We start from the raw sequence: 14490 nt of genomic DNA, 5'->3' as shown, positions 1-14490 counted from the left end.
GAAATAGAGATGCTTGCTTAAGATGAGATTGTTTTTTCCTCCCATTAATTTGGCAAAAAAACCAACAAACACTGAGATGAAAAGGACAAGATGAAAAAAAAAATGCTACATAAATATTCTCTCTCAGATAAAAGTTGTGATAGACTGTCAGCCTCACTGTCTCTACTCTTAAAACTCATCTGTAGTTCAACCACAACAAGCTGAAAAGAAGGTTTTTGTCAGAAGCCTGTGCCTACAGTAGCCTGAAGAGCGTGAGAGAGCCTCTCTCACAGTAAATAAATCAACACAAACCCTGTGGCTGTTTTCTTTTTCCCTCTGAGACCAGTTTTCCAGTGTGACTTGAAATTTTATGTGGTCTCGCTGTTCCGTATGCAGAGTCAGGTGACCGGGATATAAAAAAAAAAAAAAAAAAGAAGAAGAAGGAGGAGGAGGTAAAAGGGCTGGAAGGTCTTAGAAGGGGAGGAAAAAAAGCGTTTCTTTTAAACGTGTGCAGTTTTACAACACTCGGGCTGCATTCCAATTATTTGAAGCAAGAAAAAAACAACGTGGTTTCACGTTCCATTTTTCAACCCGGGAATAATCACAGGAGTAGCCAAAAACTCAGGATCTAAACCGGCCTTCAATGACACTTTCAAGGAGCCCCGTTAAAGCCCTGCACAGGAGGTCAGGTGTGCAGACACCCCACTACCAGCCCTAGCCACCCCACATCTGTTGCAGTTTTAATCTGTGGCCTCACTTGCCCGCCCCAAACCCCTAAGCTTTCTTGTCTTTTTGCAGAAGGAGAAAACGTCTCTTTTTTTATTACAAACAGATTTTTGTTAATTCGTTTCCTCTGCCTTTTGCACATAAAACCTTTTGTTAAAAAACAAATAAAATTAAAAACATAAAAGGACATTTAAAACAAAATAAAAACAGACATTATTAAACAGAAAACGGGGGTTTGCTTGCCCCTCATTCTTCTATGCAGATGATCTCCCCGTCTGCCTCGCCCCCTGCTGCCTGCTCGCTCTCAAGCCTCCGTCTTCTCTTTCTTTTTGTTTTTCTTCAGGAAGGATGGGGTGCGGAACTTCTTCTTCTTCTTGGTGTTGGGCGACTTGGAGGGCGAGCTCTCGGGGGACAGGGCCTCTTCGATTTTCTCCCCGGAGCGCACGGTGATCTCCACGCTCTCGACGCTGGTGGTCAGCTGGCTCACGCGCTTTGACAGCTCCTCGTCCACGTCCCCGTGGTCGTTTTTACCGTTCATCAGTCCTGTGTGGTTCTCTGCGGGAAGGGAAATTAGCCAGACACAAGTTAGAGGTGAAAACATCGGGCACAACATCTGCAAGATGTGATAAATTCTCCCACGACAAAGAAGAGCTCCCTGGATTTAAGTGTTCTTTGGAAGGGATACATGTAGGGTAAATCTATGAGCTGCAAGGCATTCTCTTTTCAAATAAAATATTCTTTGGCTTTTTACATCATGATCATGTTTAGCATTTTGGCATACAAGCTATTATCTGGTAGTTAAACAGAGTTCATTAAAACTGGATCTTTTCTAGTCGTTTTCCACCAATAGGAATCTTCATCTTGTGGATGTCCACCAAGAACAAACTCATAACTATTACTGGTGGAGCATCACTGAGGTGCATGTTCATGTTATCATATTGGAGGAATGACTGATTAAATCAATATATTTTCCTCACACTGAATATGTCTCATCTCTTATTGTGTCTCATTGTGTCCTCTTGTGCCAAATGCGAGGCTCTGTTGTCGGATGTACTAATCACACAGTGTCCCCGTGCTCTACATATTTCGTAATATCCCTGCGTAAAAACCCCAGTGACCTGATAGCCCAGAGAGTCTGCCCTCCTTTCAACCCAACAAAATGGGAGCTTTGAACAGCACACTGCACACACTGCCTTAATCGGTGTTCACGTAACATGCCGGGAAGCGTCACATCTCCGTTCTCTGTGCTGCAAATGCAGGTTAACCAATCCAGGGCGCTGGTTTCATATTACGCACCAAACGTGTCCTCTCAGGTTATTTTCATCATTGCATAAAAACCAGATGGTTGGACTAAAAGGCTTGCTGTACACCACGGCTGACCTCATGGTGACAGTGTCAGAAAATATAGGTCCCCTGAGTGAACGCACCGTTATTGGTTAATTGTTATTGTGTGGTTTTGCGTGTTTGCCCTGGAAGGAAGTGGACAGGAAGCCAATCCCATAGTGCCATTATTTACAACTTGTAGAGAGACCTCTATGATCCTGCCATTTCTTGGCGGCACACCAAATGGCTTCAAATGTCAATCTTGCGTGTTAACAGACGAAATACATTCAAAGGGCGGCAACAGGCAAGAAACCCAGTGATGTGAAACTTCCCATTACCAATCCCTCAGATCTGTGATGTTAACACCAAATGAACAGTCTTTATAATGATGCGTGTAAGACTGCGACAAAACCTCAAGTTTAGATAAAAACACTGAATGAGCCAAATAAGAAAATCAATACCGTCTTGTATCTTTCATTAGGAAGTGATGCAGAGCATGACGGCAAAGCTCTCAATTTATTGGCTGATCCATGTTCCTACTCTCATCTATGGCCACAAGCTGTAGGTAGTGACCAAACGAATATTTAACTGTTGGCAAAATGAGCCTTCTTTGAATGTCTGGGCTCTCTATTAGAGATAGGGGTGAGCAGCTCAGAGGAGAGATGCTGCTCCTCTACATCAAAAGGAAAGGCGACTCAGGCATCTGATCAGGACGCCTTCTAGGCAAGGTGTTTCAGGCATGTTCAACAAGGAGGAGACCTCTGGGCAGGACATGGTAGACAGCTTACCCCCCCAAGACTGTCTGGTGAGAGGGGGGTCTGGGCATCACTACTCACACCGTAGCAGACCCAGATAACTAGCAGAAAATGGAAGTATGAGTTTTCATCAGGAGGGAGTTCGTTTATCTTAGCAATAAAATGAGAGAAAAGTGCTGGGCTGATATAACCACAAATTGATGCCATTTCTTGAAGCAGCTACTCTCTGGCAACCAATTGCAAAATCACAGAAATCCCTGAATGCTTGATAAGTTTACAAGACTTCAAGTCTTTAAAAATTGCTTCTCCCATTGCTCTAAAAAACAAACAAACCTTTGGACCCTCAATGGCAAAATAATAAGTGTATAAAATATGAATTCATACCTTTCAGGCAATGCTACATTTTCATAACCCAATATAAATTTGAATTGTCAAAAAAAAAAAAAAAAAAAAAAAAGCCAGAGAGGTATTAAATGTAGTGAAACTGTTGCAGTTTCATTGAATTAGATGACCACGTTTTAACATGAAAGACTAGTTAATACAGCATGAGCTAGTTCAGGCACTGTATAATAAGCATTTAGTCTATTGCAGTTAAATTTACGCTCTCATGCTCGTCCACAAACACACGTCGGACATTAAAGTCAAAAAGCAAGACAGTGAAGCTCATTCTGAAAAACAATTCAGTCTGTGAGTGAGTGATACCTTCTTTAGCTGAAGTGCTTTGCGGGGACTGGGTGACAGACAGAGACTGAGAGAGAGTGGAGCCATCGTCAGAGGTTAGCTCGTGCTCGCCATCTGCAGGGAGGGTAGGGACGGGGCCAGGTGGGGGGAGGTTGTGAGGGTTGGATGAGAGGATTGTGGCAGGGTGTAGGGGGTGGAAGTAGAGGGAAGACAGCAGGGGTGAGTGGGATGAGAGGTTGGAGGGAATTGGGATGAAGGGTCCGGAGGGAGTGGGGTGGGGAGGTTGACAGATTAGTGGTAACACACACACATGTTAGAATCAGGCCATGCACAGCTGTTTTCCAACAAAATTTACAAAATCCTTGTCTGCTGATCACCCAGCTATCAGAGTGCCATCAATCCACCCGCCCCCGGGCGTGGGTGGCTGAGCACACACTGTAAAATTTTGCTAAACCTTAACACAGACAACGCTCTTGATGGTGACTTGTGGTCCACTGCTAGCTAGACCACCAAAGTTTAAACTTTCTTTATGAGATGTCTCATTTACATAGACTGAAGTATTTGTATTGTGAGACATTTAAATACAGAAAAATTTAGTTTAGGGCAAGAAAGAAAAGAAATCTCAGTCACTCTTATATAGAATAAGGAGATTATGAGAAAAGTTTATATTCTTCTTTAAAATAGATAAAGAAACAAGCATAATGAGTCCCCTTTGAACTTTAGATTCTTAAACAATTCTATCCAACCATAAGGAGCACATAGTGTTGCCACGCAGCTTAGCTACGGTAGCTTAATTTTATTTTAAACACCAATTAGTCTGAATGAAAGACGTTCCCTGATCACTTTAACACATTCATTAGTACGTTCGGGCTTACACATCGAGCTGGCAGTCGTCACAATCATTCACAACTCCTACAAGCACAGCGTATAGGACGTGTTTGCATAACAGCCTGATCTGTGCAGTGATAGTACTCGGTGTTCTGTATATACACAGATAAAAATGCGTGCGAGCCTCAGATGAGATGATCTCAGTGTGTGTAGTCATTTGCATGAGCTTTGTCACCTCATGTGAAACATATAGCACATAATACGCATCTGTACATGTGTTCATACATATCTATGTCACATATAGCTCAATTTGATCAGTTCTCTTATATAATGCGCATTATAATCAATCTGTTTTTAAAAAAATGATCAATATATACAATCTGCATGTCACAACTAATCGCAGGCTAAGCCTATAAACGTGTGTGTGCGCGTCCGGGCCGAGCATGTATCAGGCCTTTCCAGACGGTCTCCAGCTTGTCTCCAGATTGGTCACCGGGGATTCATGGGGCTATGGGGGCAAAAGTGTCATAGCAACGGGCTCTGATCATGTGGCGGGTGTGAAGACCTGCTGTCTGTTCGCTCTGCCATCTTAGTCACACTGGCCCCTTACACACATACAGTCGCACCATGTTTCATATGCACAGAAGAACATTTGCAGCCATCCATACACATGGCCTTACCCAAATATACACAACACACAAATACACATTCACTGTGCTCCAGTGTGACAGAAGGCCCCCCAGATATTGATTCGCTATTGATTTTTCCTCTGCCTCTCTGAAAGATAATAGGACAGAAGGCTAATATGATTAGCCTTGACTTGTGTGTGTATTTGTGTGTGTGTTGACAAGGTTAACACAGTTTAAAGCAGCCATAGACCTTGCATATAGATATAGACGTATAGGTATATAGATGTGCGTCTGTGCACGCGTTGACCGAGATCATTTAAATCTTTTGTTACCACCAGACTGCTGAGAGGGCACAAAGGAAAGTTGAGCTGTTTACTAATCAGTCTCCAAGGGGACGGCTTTGTAATTGCAGAACCAATTTTAAGAAATCCTGATTAGTTTTAAGCTCAAGTTGAAATCTGCTCCAGCTGTTTATTTTAAGGACTTTTGAATATCTGGCTCTTAGTGTCTTATTTTTTCCACAGTTTAAAGTCTTTTAAAACGTGCAAAAAACCCCTTTAATGACTCAAACACCAACAGTAGTTTTAGGTGCCGATGAGCTTTTAATCCAGGGGCAACACAAACTGATTTCACTCAGCTCTCAAGAGATACAAGCGGAACTGGATAAATTCATATTCAAGATTTCTTGAGGTCTTAGTTTTTCCTTCAGGGTTATTAAAGATGATTGTGATGGTTAATAGACCAGCATTTAAAAAAAAAAGAAGATTTACTTTAAATAAATGTATCAAAACCATGATATAAGTGATAAATTAAAAGAAAAGGACCAGTTTCCTGCACCGGAGTAAACTGACGCCAGCACCCAGCTAAGCAGATGACAATTCCTCTTGCTGGCTCAAACTAATCTCCCGATGTGCGCGCTCAAATTGTATCTTGCATATTGATTATTGATCCAATTTGTTTCAAGCCCCGGCTCAATATTTTGTTGTTTAATGAACCTTCACCGATTGGTAAGGTCGTCTGCAGCTGGCAGCAGGAAAGAAAACTCTGGGTTCGAGTTCATCTCGCCATGTGTGCGTGAGCTTTGATGGTTGTTAACAGAAGTGTATTCGTGAGCGTATGTGCCGTACCGCTGAGGCCCAGTTGCCTTCTCTCCACGTTCTTGCGATACTCTTCCAGCGCCTTCTCTGACAACTCACTGAAAGGGTTGGGAGGCAGGGGAGCCATCTGCTCTTCCTCTGTGGGCACGTATGGCTGGGGAGGAGACAGGCAGAGGGGTGAGGATGGGACACACGTACACAGAGAGAAATAATCAGGAGGCACTGGCACACACTCTGAAATTTAAAAAACAAACCATGTACTAACACACAAGCACACACCAAAGGTACACGTACCAAAAAAAACATGCGCACACACACACACACACACACACAGAGAAAACAACACCGCCTCTTTAGTCATGACTGCACTGACCAACTTAAAAGAAAAATACGTTTTTTAAAAATGGCACAAACACCCACTGTGTCTGAGGATGACAATCATTCATTAGAGGATGACTAAGGCAGCTCGTGTAAAGATAAAACCACATCACAGAGTCCACATCTAATCAACTCCACGCAAGATGTTTTTATTACTCACACTCGTGCACACACACACAACGCACTTGAGCTTAAATCTCTGCTAAGCTTTCTGCCTAAAAATGTCAGAAAAAGACTCGTGCTCCAACAAATCATCACACTTCAACAACTCTCACGAATAAGTGCAGTTTCGTTTAAAGCAAACAAGTAATACATTGAAAACAGTTGTCAATTTTAAAGCAAAACTCTACTACAACACATGCAGTGGTTTTTGATCAGAACGAGTGATGAAGTGTTAAAAATCATAAAACGAACAAAAAAAAAAAGTAAAAAACTAAAAACAACCACAGACAGGAAAACGTACGTTGGTATTTACCAGAACGTTTATCTGCACCAGATCCTTCAAGACAAAACATTAAACCACGAAACCATCAGCACCACAACTTCTAGTTGAGACATTTTTACTTCACTTGTTCCATTAATTTATACATTCAATTCTATCCTTGCTAGTAAAGTGCAACTGTCAAGAGCTTCATTTCATCCGTTATAAATGTGTTTACTTGTCTCCCCCTAGTGTTCAAGAGATGTCATTAAAGTGGCTTAAACTGGCAGTCTGAACAATTTTGGATAAAGTTTTTTTTTTTAATAGTTTTGGAGAGTCCTCCTCCTCTAATGTTCTCACTAAGTCATTAAGATTAGGAAACTCCTGTAATATGCAGAAAAGCTCTATCATAATCACAAAAAAGCAAATCTCTAATCAGCCAGAACAACTAAGCCCACCTATAAGTTTCTCCTTAAAGTTAGATAAAGATGTCCTGCAAACCTCAACTGTTTTTATAGCATTATCAACACCAGCTATTCTGGATTTTCTTCAAATATCTGTAAGGACTTTCTGTTAATTGAAGAATATCCTGCAAAAACTGTTTGTCATGTACCCCGGTGTGCCCTTTAAGAGGAATTAAAAGTATTTATTGTTAAGTCACAGCATCTAACTGCTTAAACTTTATGCATTTTTTGTGAAAACCTGTCTTGTTAAAACAGATATTAGATGTTACACATCTACAGTTTACCACCAGATACTTTCTTCTTTGAAGCTCTGCTCTCTAAAAACGACGGTTTCCACAGAACACGAGGTTTAGAGGCGAGAAAGAGGAAATTCTCACCTTTCGCGGTTCATCGACAGGGATGCCTGCGAGGTGCTGAGACCGCGGCCCTGATGACATCACATCAAGCCGGTTCTGCTCTCTGATCTGTAACGGGACGAAACACACGGTGACTTACTCTAATAACCCAAACAAGTGAACACAAACATTCTGTCAGGAATCAGGACAACATGCCTGATACAGTCAGATGTTTCAGTGCCTAGATTTGTACTGATTTTGTAAGATGCTCTAAAACCAGTGCAGTGACAGTTCAAATGTAGCCGTCTTCACAAGCACTGACTACAAATTATACAGTAGTATGATTACATGGGGACCAGACTATACACATAAAAGTATGGTAGAAAGAGACACTCTTGACAACAACTGTACAGTAGGCGACTCTTTAAAATTATTTTTATAACTAATCTACTTTGATACTATAAATGTTAAATTTAGGGGACTGGCTGCTGTAAATCCTCACCTCTGTTAATCTGAATGATTGATTTCGACTGTTTTCTGCTTTGTTTGGTGATTTCTAGATAATCTTTATTGAAACATTATTACCTTTATAGTAAAATTAATACTATTACTATTTAGCATGGCTCTAGTTAGCTACCCCCTGGTGTAGATATGCTCATATTTGGCTTTCAGAATAGTAAAACAAAAAAACCTGATACTTCAAAGTAGCATTGTGGCTGTTATGCCCTCCTTAAACATATGAGGCTATGATAGAGATTTATTTAATTATTAATTAAGTGTTAATATCCTCACACTTTTAAACAGAACCCAGCACAAAATAGTAAAGTGTATCCTACAATTTCTGTCACTCCATCTTTAGATTTTCGTCACGTTCGTAGCATCAAGCTACGAAAATGGTAGTTTTACTTACTTTGTTCCTCTTCGCCAGCACTTCAGTGGGATCTGTGTTGAGAGGGACAAACTGATTGGGATCCTCGATACGAATTGGGGTTCCTGGGTCATCTGCCTTCATCCACTGTTAACAGAAGACCAGTGAAAACTTTGTTTCAAAAAATATAATAATAATATTAATAATATTAAAAATAATAATGATGATGCAGCTGAACCCCTGTAGTTCACAATTTAGCCACTAGATGGTGATCTAGTACCATTTGTTCTTAGCACTGGGATGCAAGTCCAGCCAAAACACAGCAGTCCACAGTAGCTGTGGGTATGTACACACCAACTTTCCCAGCCACACTGCTCACCGTGGTTGTCCGGCTGTTGTAGCGCTCCTCTCCACCTTCTACGCTGACCTTGGTGTAGCTGTTGGGTGAATTGAGCCAGCGTGTCTTCTCCCTCTGTTGCCGCTGCTGGAGAAACTTGAAGGGCAGCCGTGTTGCACCACTATCCGCGTCCTCTTCGAACATGAACGCTGTAACCGTGGCGGGGATCTCGACGTCGCTCTTGTGCCTCGGCTTCTCCCGGATGATGGGGTGCCGGTATGCATAGCCTGTCCTGTAGCCCTAAAAGGCGTCGCAGAGGATCACATGTAGGGTTTGCTTTCTTTTATCTGGTTTGTGCTGATCCATACATTTACATAGGCCTTGTCATATGTCACAGTAGTCTCCCCACATCATCCATGACTACTGCTCCAGAATAAGTTTTGTATCATGACATTGATTTCACAGCTGACATTATAAATAATAAACATTCAATCGGTTTCGTTTTTAGTACATGAACGACAGAAATGAGCATTGATTCCTGTAATGCTGGTTGGCCTGCCAGTTTCATAGTTAGTCACATGGAAAAGAAAGACTGTGCTTTGACTGCAGGCTTTCTGGCAACACAGAGGACAGCGTTAGATAGTCATTTCCTGTCTGACCCCCTTTTTCTCTCACCCTTTTCCCTCCATCCCCTTCCTTTCCTCTCTCTCTCTCTCTCCACTTTATTCCCAACCATCTTTTTCTCTCACATTCCCATCGCTCGTCCCTCAGTGCACTCTTTTAGTCCAGTTGGTTTTCAGACAGTTTTCCACACCAGGCTTGACAGCGAGGTTCCGTTCTTTTGTCTTTCCCCCTTTCCTTTTCATCTCAGCCCCCACATCTCAGTCGATACTGACATTTCAACCTAACTGAGCTGGCGTGATCTCCTCCTGCAAAATTCTGCTTTATATTCAGACATTTCTAAATATTCACAGCTGGCAGCTTGCCGAGACACAGTATAACTACTCGATTTTTCTCCCACTTTCTCCCTTTTTGTTACAAATGTGCCTTGGTCCTGTCCTGAATCCAAGAATTTATCTGACACAAATGCCGTTTATGAAGTGTGTAAAGGGGGAGAGTAGGAAAGCAAGGGAGACAAAGATGAACTATTCAAAGTTGCAACAGTCTGGGAGGCAGTGATTCATTGAGAAAGCAGAGGGGGAAAAGAGGAGAGAAAGGTGGGAGGGAAGCATGGAGAAAGGTGAAAAGTGTCGGGTGAAGCAGGCGAGCGAAGCACACGCGGATAGAGATGCAAGGAGGACAAAAGGCATGAGAATCTGAGACAAGGAAGAACATTCAGCAAATCTCCAGGGACTGAACCACTCCAGATTTTTAAAGTTATCACTGTACTAACAAAACGCTCCTCCATTTCCTTTAAGTTTCATTTGCTGTTCTTTCCAAAGATGAGCTTTGGAATCAGCACTGCTTCTTTGCATTGCAAGTTAAAAGTTTAGTTTACTGTAGGTGGCGCCCTTTTCCAGTATTGTTCACCCACACTAGCCACCACAGCTAGTAGCTGAATAGTTCTCCATCATTAGTGCAAGAGAAATAAGACTGAAACAAACAGAAAGGTGAACTAAAACGAACCTCAGACCAAATGTGTGCCATAGTGGTTAAACACCAGATGTGACACTTTTATGAAATCCATATAGGCCTGTTATTATCGTTTTATAAATCAGTAACTGAGTGCTTTCACACTGGATACCCTTGGATACCAGGGATTTGTGTCTACTCCTGGTTTTGAAGCAGGGATCTTACTCATGTTAAGTGAAACCAAGATGGGTTACTTTGCTAAAACAAATGATTACACTCCTGATTTCACAAAGCCAAAACAAGTAAAGATTAAAATGATTTATTTTATGATTATTATGCATTTTTTGTGTCATATATATCTTTTTTAAAACTATGCAAGTGTTTATTTAGGTCTTTTTTGTGTCTTTTTCGGGGGGGTTTGTGTGGTAAACTGACAAAACTTTCACTTTTGATGTTTAGGTTTTTCTTTATACACTTACCAGATTATCCAGCATCCTCATCAGAGACTCAAACTCCAGCTCACCGATTTTCCACTTGTATTGCCCAGCCATGTTGATAGCACCCGCCGAGGCGACGGCGAACACTCGTGATTTGTACTTCTCCTGGTCCAGCACTATAAGGTTGTCCACACCTCCAGCACAAGAAATGGCATTAACCTGAGGACAGAGGGAGACAGACGTGAGCTTCTACTGGTGGCTGGTGGCTTACGCAACACAAAAATAAACAACACCCCCCCCCCTTCTCATAATACATGTGCGGCATTGGATCATCTATCTAAAAGGAGCATAAGCAGGAACAAATTTCCTGACCATTTCCCCTGCAGACTAAAAGTGTCATTTAGCAAAACCAAAATGAGAGACCCCTCCGGCTACCACGGCATTGAATTTACAGTAGATGACATGCAAACATGCCTGAGGGGATTTATTTCGAGAAATTAAGCTGGGCTGGGCTTTGCGGGATGGATTAATGTTTTCTTTTGCTTGACCAGGGAGAGTCAATCAGGAGATTTGGTTTGCTGTTACAGTGGAGCGGGGGGGCACAGCCGTTCATCTCTAAAATCCACCATATTCACCAATGAACAGGAAGACACGCAAGAACAAAAAGCAAGACAACAGAAATCCAACACAGCTGTATTTTCACTTATTGCTACAACTGCCCCTTCAAAATGGAAACAGCTGCACAGCAGTCAGCTGCACCAACCAAACTACCACCGAGCAAAGTGGGCAGCGTTTATCAGCTTGTTACAGTTTGATATTCTGGGTAATTCACGTGGATGTTATTTTGACATGCAGCATCCACCTAATCGATGCTGCAAACCAAGCACACACCCCAAAGTCAATGACACTCACTAATAACCTCCACCAGCAGTGCACTACAACACACACCAGTAAAAGATCCACCATCCTGCAGCCCACAGGACCCAAAGAATCCACTGCTGGACACCAAAGGTCACTTAAAGAGGACGTCTGGCAATATGTTAACAGGTGCACAACAAACAGATCCAAACCCTTATAAATACACGGCAGTGAGAAGTGTCTGAATGGCCACTGAGATTTTAAAAAAAATATTATTTCTTATGTTCCATTTCAAATACTGCTGCAGCTAAGTTGAGCTAATCCACAATCCCTGACAAACACACCACCGCTCTCCGGGCTTATCGCCATCTTATCGGAAAAGATTACGCAGACCGACACATTACATGAAATATGAATATACACTTAAGATAACCTCAAAATGAACATGCAGTCAATAAACATTCATTCATGCTGCCCAATTCTCACCCCTTGAAATCTTATGTATCACCTTCTGTTCAGCTTTACTAATTAAAAACAAAACACGGAGAACACCATCCTTCTCTTAATGCTGCTTTGGACCAGCGTCAACAATAACACATCAGATTGTTACTCCCTTCATCAGACTCCTAATAGCCTTATTATAAAGCTGTGTTTGGCCAACATTTTCCACATGGGGAGAGATTATGAGTTAGAGTGTTCTTAAAATAGAGAGGGAGAAATGTGAAAGCAGCTGTGGAGATTAGATTTAGCAGGAAAGCTACCGCCCTCCTGGACTAATGCGTGTGTTTGGAAGCCGAAGAGAGAGAGTGTGAGTGTGAGCGTGAGTGTGTGTCGGGCAGGAATGTACTGGGTACCAGCAGCACTTGGCTCTGCAATATGTACCTGGATTTCACAGGCATACTGAGCGCTGTAGATGTAGTGAAAGGCCTCTTCGATGGTCTCCCCGAGAGCAACCACGCCGTGATTCCTCAGCACCAAAACCTGGAACGCGCACACAGAAAAAGTCATTGTAAGCATCAGAAGAGTCCGATCACAGAGAGGCACTACAGGTCCATTTCTCTAACTTGTATTAAATGAGACCGTTAGATGGTGTTTATTTTATTTATTCAGCAAGTAACCAAGTCAATGGAAGTACTGATGGAGAATGTGCGTGCTCATGCTGATTTGTATCCAGAAGCTCTGTTTTCTCTAGTTCTTAAAAAATGTTGGCCCAGGGGACAGAAGAGCTTCAAGAGTTTGAAGGTTGAAATCATTATGATTTTATGTATCAACAAGGGCTTGGCCACTGGGCGATGACATCAGAACCTGGCAACAGACAAGCAGCGGAAACTCCCTTGAATTCCCAGAATGTTTTCCAGTTTAAATTCCATCAACCGGTGATTTTTTTTTTTTTTTTAAAGACGCCAGAAAGCAAGACATACACATGGAAGGCAAATAGAAAACCCAAAATAAGGGTGCCTGACTGCCCTACTATTGCTCCTTGTTCGAAATAAACACCCTGATATTTCAATCGTTTTCCTGTCTTAGGTTAAAGGGATGAGATCTAAAACAGGCTTGATTATTTTGAACTACCCCAACATATGGGCCTAAATTGCTCCAAGCCTCTAAAAGTTTTGGTCTGTTGTCTGAAAGACTGCAGAAACGCGACTCAAAGACACATTTTGGCTCTTTTTTATCAGCAAACCTCTGGGACATACACACTCCAGTCTGAAGCTAGAGATACTGGTAGAAAGGTTTTTAATACATCTGCACAAAGCTAAGTTTATTGTTTGCACTTTTTATTTACAGTGTGGATTCTTCAAATCGCAAACCAATTATGCAAAAGTGATGGAAGATGTTGCACAATGTTTAGTCTCCTCGCTTCGCCTACCTTTGTTGTTGGCCCCAGGGCCTTCTGTAGCTCTATGCGCTCATCCTGCTCATCCAGACTGCCCTGGTAGTTGTAGTAGGCAATATCACCCAAGATCAGCGCCTCTTGGGAAATGGGCAGGATACCACACTTCATAGATGACACCTGAAGCAGGAGAAAGGTGAGAAGGAGACAGCAGAGACATGCCAGCAATGAGAAACGTTGACCGGTGGATTACAGCTGTATAGCTGCATTATTCTTTAACGTTCGGCAGCAGATGTTTCTCGTTGGTGCTCCTGTGGGAAGAAAGCTTGGAAACTCTGGCGCTCTCTGATGACTGCGGTGATGAGCCTCTTTGTTGTTGAAAACTTTCATTTCTGCGCTGTCGAGTCGTTTAAAGATATTCCCTTTTGGTCGAGGTGTCAAGGTAATTTTACGGGATATCACTTCACTATTCAAATTCATCCAGCCTGAAATACCTCTTCTCAAATTGAAATCGCACCCCTCTTAAAAAAAAAATAAGCATCAAGCACCAATCTGCAGGGAAAATCATCACAGAGAGGTTTGCAAGGTTGGGTATAATATAACGTGTGGTAATGTGAACTTACAGCTGCTGTGGCAGGAGTGTGCACGTGTATGATGCAGCGGATGTCTGGACGCATGGAGTAGATGGCAGCATGGGGGCTGAAACCTGCGGGGTCGATCCTCAGGTTGGTGGAGCCCTGGTCGATCACATCCCCGATGATGTTGACTTTCACCTGGGGAGGCAAGGATAGGGTGCTTTGAGGATATCTGCTTTGAGTGGTTAAAAACACTTTAACCCAAGCAATAAGCGGCAAGAGTACGGCACGGCTTTAGAGGCCACAGAGAGACGATGTACTGTAAACCATCACAACATCAGTGAAATCAAATATGCCGAAACAAAACTAGCTCACAAGCAGGTTATAACCCTG

The 14490-nt window shown here is 42.3% G+C and overlaps 1 protein-coding gene across 7 annotated transcripts in view; it reads right to left on the bottom strand.

The window, feature by feature from the left end:
- Positions 1–212: 212 nt before the first annotated feature.
- add3a (adducin 3 (gamma) a) overlaps positions 213–14490 on the bottom strand; it is a 98428-nt gene continuing 84150 nt past the window's right edge. For 4 of the 7 annotated variants that reach the window (XM_080302775.1, XM_080302774.1, XM_080302776.1 and 1 more), the window contains 11 exons: positions 14146–14295; positions 13559–13702; positions 12571–12669; positions 10873–11049; positions 8864–9121; positions 8527–8631; positions 7659–7745; positions 6872–6895; positions 6049–6172; positions 3486–3578; positions 213–1260 (listed from right to left, as the gene is read on the bottom strand). In XM_080302775.1, coding sequence (XP_080158901.1) covers positions 1010–1260; positions 3486–3578; positions 6049–6172; positions 6872–6895; positions 7659–7745; positions 8527–8631; positions 8864–9121; positions 10873–11049; positions 12571–12669; positions 13559–13702; positions 14146–14295 — 1512 coding nt within the window. In that variant the 3' untranslated portion in view covers positions 213–1009. The remainder of the gene's footprint in view (positions 1261–3485; positions 3579–6048; positions 6173–6871; positions 6896–7658; positions 7746–8526; positions 8632–8863; positions 9122–10872; positions 11050–12570; positions 12670–13558; positions 13703–14145; positions 14296–14490) is intronic. The other 3 variants (XM_080302777.1, XM_026170327.2, XM_026170329.2) reach the window with 3 other exon arrangements.

The sequence above is a fragment of the Astatotilapia calliptera genome, chromosome 6 (assembly GCF_964374335.1).
Source record: "Astatotilapia calliptera chromosome 6, fAstCal68.1, whole genome shotgun sequence".
Lineage (NCBI taxonomy): Eukaryota > Metazoa > Chordata > Actinopteri > Cichliformes > Cichlidae > Astatotilapia > Astatotilapia calliptera.
The sequence above is the reverse complement of the archived record's forward strand: the minus strand, read 5'-3'. Positions and strand labels throughout refer to the sequence as shown.